Source organism: Lagenorhynchus albirostris, chromosome X, assembly GCF_949774975.1.
Source record: "Lagenorhynchus albirostris chromosome X, mLagAlb1.1, whole genome shotgun sequence".
NCBI classification, from domain to species: Eukaryota; Metazoa; Chordata; class Mammalia; order Artiodactyla; family Delphinidae; genus Lagenorhynchus; species Lagenorhynchus albirostris.
The window spans coordinates 66,142,040-66,147,743 of NC_083116.1; the positions used below are offsets into that span (position 1 = coordinate 66,142,040).

The 5,704-nt window shown below is 45.0% G+C and overlaps 1 protein-coding gene across 2 annotated transcripts; it reads left to right on the forward strand.

Moving 5' to 3' along the window:
* Window positions 1-250: 250 nt before the first annotated feature.
* On the forward strand, window positions 251-1,789 carry RTL3 (retrotransposon Gag like 3). Of its 2 annotated transcripts, XM_060138761.1 has the most exons (2): window positions 251-655; window positions 734-1,789. In XM_060138761.1, the coding sequence occupies exons 1-2, from the start codon at window positions 251-253 to the stop codon at window positions 1,787-1,789; spliced, it is 1,461 nt and encodes a 486-aa protein (XP_059994744.1). The 2 variants fall into 2 exon arrangements, with proteins under 2 accessions (XP_059994744.1, XP_059994743.1); XM_060138760.1 differs by having other exon boundaries at window positions 251-1,789.
* Window positions 1,790-5,704: the final 3,915 nt, after the last annotated feature.

The following is a 5,704-nucleotide window of genomic DNA, read 5'->3' on the forward strand; positions in this document are numbered from 1 at the left end:
AGTGCTTTCCACAGTTTCTGATCCTCAGATCCCACTCTCTTCACAGTGTATCTGACACCTCTCTTTGCTGAGTTCCGGGGGCTCACAGTGACCTCCTGTTAATCAACCTTGGTGGGGCCCAAATCCCCACTTTCTGGAAAACTCAAGGAGCCTGACATCTGCCTGTGAGGAGCTTTTAGAAAGACCTCACAAGCGCTCACCCACTCTCGCTTGGCAGCAAACTGCCAAACCAAGTCCATTTCCTCAAAAGATGGTGGAGGACTTAGCAGCCTCCTATATTGCTCTGAAATTGGAGAATGAAATTCTGCAGGCTCAAGTGCAGTGGCTGATGGAGGAAAATGCTGCCTTGCAGTCCCAGATCCCAGAGCTCCAGAAGCCCCAAGCAGCCAAAGAGGATGAACCACTCCAGAAGCACTCAGAGGCCCAGGAGACCCAGAGACCCCCAGAGACCCTGGATTTCCCAGCAGCCTTGGAACCCCAAGAGCCCCCAGAGGTCAAGGAGCCCCAGAAGCCAAGAGAGTCTCAGGACCTCCCATCCTGGGAGCCCTCAGCAGCCCAGGAGCCCCAGAAATCCTTGGAGCCCCCAGCAGATCCAGAGTCCCTGGAGCCCCCAGCAACCCAGGATCCCCAGGCACCTCCAATGGTCCACGAGCTCGCAGGAGCCTGGGAATCCCATAAGCCCTCAGAGACCAAGGAGCCTCAGAAGCTCCCAATGGCCCAGGAGGTCCAGAAGCCCACAGAATTCAAGGAGGTTCAGGAGCCTCCAGATACCCAGGATGCCCCAGCAGGCCCCGGGACCCAGAATTCAGAGCTCCAGGATCCCCCAAATGCTCAGGAGCTCCAGGAGGCACCAAAATGCCAGGACACTTCAACTCACCTGGAGTCCCTTGAGTTTCTTGCCCCCCAGGAGCTCCAGGATCCTTCAGATGTCCAGGAGTTCCTAGGACTCTTAACAGCCAAGGAGTCCCTGGACAGCCTAACAGCTGCTGAAACATCAGCAGCTTCAGAGTTTCCACAATCTTCCAATGGGTTAGAGGCTGAAGCTTTCCCTCTAGAATACCCTTTAGCCTTCAATGGGGATGCCCAGAAGCTTCCTGAGTTTCTGGTTCAATTGAATAGCTACATGAGAGTCAGAGGGCACCTGTATCCCACCGAAGCAGCTCTGGTAAGCTTTGTTGGCAACTGCTTCTCAGGTGAAGCAGGAAAGTGGTTCCAGCCCTTAGTAGATATCCAAAGTCCCTTGCTGGAGCAATTTGAAAGTTTCATACAAGTGCTCCAGGATACTTTTGACAATCCAGAAAACATGGAAGATGCCAACCACCGCATCCGTAAGCTCTGCCAAGGGGAGGACCATGTCCACCAGTATGCGACCCACTTCCACATCATTGCTCAAGAGCTAAACTGGGATGAAAGCACTCTCTGCATCCAATTTCAGGAAGGGCTTGCCAGTTCTATACGAGATGAACTGTCTCACACAAACCCAGCCACCAACCTATCTGACCTGATTACCCAATGCATCACACTAGAAGAGAAGTTAAGTGGTAAGCCTGATCTAAGTCCACAAGAGGCAAGTCCATCTCAGGAGAAAGCTGGGTTTGATAGTCCACCAGCTGAAAACCATCCTGTGCAGGCTTCAAGCAATCGCCCACACCTCAGTGAAGCCGAACGAGCCCGCCGCCGTGAAGGCCACTTGTGCCTCTACTGTGGTTATCCTGGTCATTTCGCCAGAAATTGCCCTGTCAAGCCTCATCGTGCCCAGCAGGCGGGAAACATCGAGGCCCGGCGGTAAGGGGGAACCCGGGCGGGCCAATCTACAAATATGCCTCCCCCTCACTTCCAATATCCATGTCTCGTACTCTATGGCTTACTGTTGAAATCCGACTGGGAAGACGACAGTTTTTCGAGCAAGCTATGGTGGATTCAGGCTCCTACAGAAACAGCATTGACCATTCTGTGGTTCTTCGAGAGAAGCTGCCCATCCGCAATAACATCTTTCCTCTGATGCTCGAAACCGTAGATGGCCGTCCATTGATTAATGGACCCATAACCAAGGAAACACCACCTGTTGAAGTTAAAATTGGAAACCACGTTGAAGAGCTCCAGTTTGACATTATTCATGCGCCAAGGTACCCTCTGATTCTTGGAATCCACTGGCTTGAAACACATGATCCTAACATCGAGTGGAGTACCCGCACTGTGTCCTTTCCATCCCATTATTGTCACTACAATTGCTTCAGGCACAGGTGGAATAGAAGACGACGTGATGAAATAATTGCTGGGTAGATCCTATGTCCTAGTGACTGCTCCTAGCAACCTGTCTTCTGTTACCTCAGCTGTCATCAGTGTTTGCTGCTCCCGGAATCTTCCACTGAATCTCTGGCAATGAACTAAGGCTACCTGTACAACAACCCTGCCTCTCGGATCATGGACTTAACCTGACGACTTTGAGCTGCTTTTTTTTTCCGCCAACCCTGCATGCCCCCCTCTTTGAACCCTGCATTAATGTGGGGATGTTTTAATTACAATTTATACTAACAATATGCATGAGAGTAGATAATAGAAACTAACATTGAAAAAGTATAGTTGTTAGACCGATTTGATTTTTTCCTTATCAAGATTTTCTTTATCACAATTGCAACATCTTTTCAATAAAGAAAATAAATTTGCAAGTGATATTTTTTAAAATTCAATAAACATGGGCAACTTCTACTAGTGTTTTAATTCTTTATTGGATTAGCTGAGGGAAGAGAATAAGACAGAAGTAAGTTGGGAGGGAGGGAGGGAATTGGAAGAGTCTCAAAGCTTGAATATTCCAGGAGTAATGACAGGTCAGTGAGCGATGGGGTATAGGGAGATGGAGAAAGTAGGGGGCTGGTTGGAGTGGAGGGAGATTGAATGAGGTATGGAGGGATTAGAGAGAGGATAGAGGGAAAGTTGAGAAGAAGGTTTGGGGGAAATTGAAAGGAGGTTGAAAAGGGTTCAGGGGAGAGCTAGGGAGTGCTGAGGGCAGGGGTGTGGGGAGGGGTAAATTCCTACAAAAATAAAGGGTGCACTGACAGAGACACTGAGCAGCTTTGAAAGCAACCTTCTTGGACTTCATAAGTTAACCAAAGAAAGGCCCTGAAGAAGGTAATAAGACCCCTCAGTGACCCAGCTTTCCTGGTAAAGTGACAAGATCTTATTCCCTGCAGCAGGAAAATTTGCCCTAGAGCTTATGCATGTTAATCTGTTCTTGTCGGTGCACAGGAGTAGGGTGGAAGGAATCAGCTTTCAACACATGCAGATCATTAGTAGCCAACTGTACGTGCTCTGCTAGCCATGCTGCTTGCATGACACACAGGAAGAGTCAAGTCAAGGAATTTATGTTCTTATGGACCTGAGAGGGGCTATTGTCCTGACTTAAATCACACAGACAAACTACAGGGTTGTAGAGGTGGATGGAGGGGGCTGGATCTCCAGGTCTCCAGGAATTTCCAGAGATATGAGGAGTATGTTTCCTCTGTGTTTCCAACTCTCCTTTGGGAGTCTTTTACTGAGGCCACTTGAAGGAGATTTTGCCTCTTACTTAGACAAATAATCAAATATATGATCATAACCCTAGAAGGAGATAGGTGAGGAACTTACCATTCATTGAGCCCCTAATATCTTCCAGCTACATCAGGCGTATTATACTCATTAATTGTTTCCTTATTTCTCAGAACAACCCAGTGAAGTAGGTATGCTTGCTCCTATTTTATCAATGAGCAATCAGAGCTCCAGCAAATCTAGTTCACTTGCCCAAAGTCATAAGGCTAGCAAGTAGTGGAGGCCTTTTAGCTTTTGGAGCCTCTGCCCTTTCCCCTATAGCATGCCAATATCCATAATGCGGTGTTGAGAAACAAACAATGTTGTGGCAGCAGAGACTGAAGTTAGATAACCTTAAAAAGTAGAGGAAAACTCAGAAGAAAAATTGCAGGGACCATTTGAAAAGTAATTCTGTTTCCCCAGTTCCCTTGATCTCACCCCAACCCCTTCACACCCCAAACTTCCCTTTGAACCTCTTGGAGAACCTCCTTTTTACTAGTGGTATTTTTTCATGAAAATTGAAAGTCCATGAGCAGTCATTTACCTGTAGGACATGTGCACTAACTAGCAGCATGTGTAACACCCCTTAGATTGTCTACCTAGCCACTTCCATTACCAATCCAAATCCTCTGCAGCCTTAAATTCTACATCTTCTAGTCTCACTGGCTTCCTCTTTCTTCCCTGAACAGTCTAACATATTTCTTCATTATATACCTCCTTGTGGTATGTGGGGACATTTCTTAGGTATATGTACTATATCTCCCCAACCTAACCCCCCCCACACACAAATACTTAGCCTGGGTGCAGAGACAGAATCTTCTACATGCCTACATTTAACAACATAGCCTAATACAGTGCCTGGTACATAAAAGTTCTCCAAAGTGACTGATTCAATGACACTGAATTATCGTTACCCAGAGAAGGGTGCTCATTTATACATCATGGGATTTTCTTATTTTTTTCTCCTACTCAATTGCTCATCTCTACCACCAAAACCCAACACTAGTTGTCAATGTAGAATTCAAGACAAAAAAGTTGTAAGCCTCTATAAAGGAAAAATACCTTTTATTTGTCAAACTACCTGAAGCTAGGAAGACCAACTGTGTTGGTTTCCCCAGGACTGAGAGGATTCATGGGACACAAGACTTTCTGTGTTAAAACTGGGACAGTTCTGGGAAAACTGGGATGGTTGGTCAACCTACCTGGGCTCTAAATTTTTCTATCTGGCTGCAGAGGCTTATTTAACTACAGTACATTTTTTTATTTCAGGAAAAGGATCAATTATTTAATCATAGAATCACAGAATTTATGAGTTGTAAAAGACTCAAGAAGTCTATTCCCTAAACTTTACAAATAAAGGAGCTGAGAAGACTCAGAGAAAGGAAAGTTACTTAACATAGCTCAGCATTACCTGGATCTCCTGACTCCAAATCCAGTGTTCTTTTCACCATAAGCTACAATTCTAACTCAGTAGTTAAAACTCGAGTATGTAGCCAGCACTGAGCTAGGTACTGTGGACAGTGTCTAAAGTATAACATGAGAGGTTTACAATGTGATCAAGGAGAAAAATTTGGCAGGCATTAGACAGTTAGCATAGATAATCAAATGTGTGGTGGTATCAAATATACCAAACTAAAACATTGTACAAGCTGATAAAACTAACAATAATAACTACCATTTAATGAGCACTTGGATTTTGCCAGCTAGGTAATTTATGTATTTGCAACTGTCTTCAAGGTAGATTTTATTAGCCCCATTATACAAATCAAAGAAGTGAAGCTCACTGAGGTGAGGTTACTTGCCAAAGGTCACACTGCTAGGAATTGGTGGGTGCTAAAAACAAACCCTGATCTGTTTCACTCCAAAGCTGAAGTTCTATCCAATACACCACACTGGTTCTCAGGCTGAATGACCTTTACTCTTTAACAATATTTTTAACACTATTTAACAATATTTTTTCACTAGACATGAGTTCTACTACGTTAGAAAAATATATTAATTTGTTAATGCATTCATTTATTTATTAATTCAACAAGCACTTACTGAATGTTTTCTGTGTGTCAGACACAGGCATGGGAGAAGAGGATGAAAAAGGAAGAGGAAGAGAGGTACAAAGATATCTACCGTATGACTCATGGTT

Coding starts and splice junctions, on each gene's coding strand:
- RTL3 (XM_060138760.1), top strand. CDS start 251: ATGGTGGAGGACTTAGCAGCCTCCTATATTGCTCTGAAATTGGAGAAT.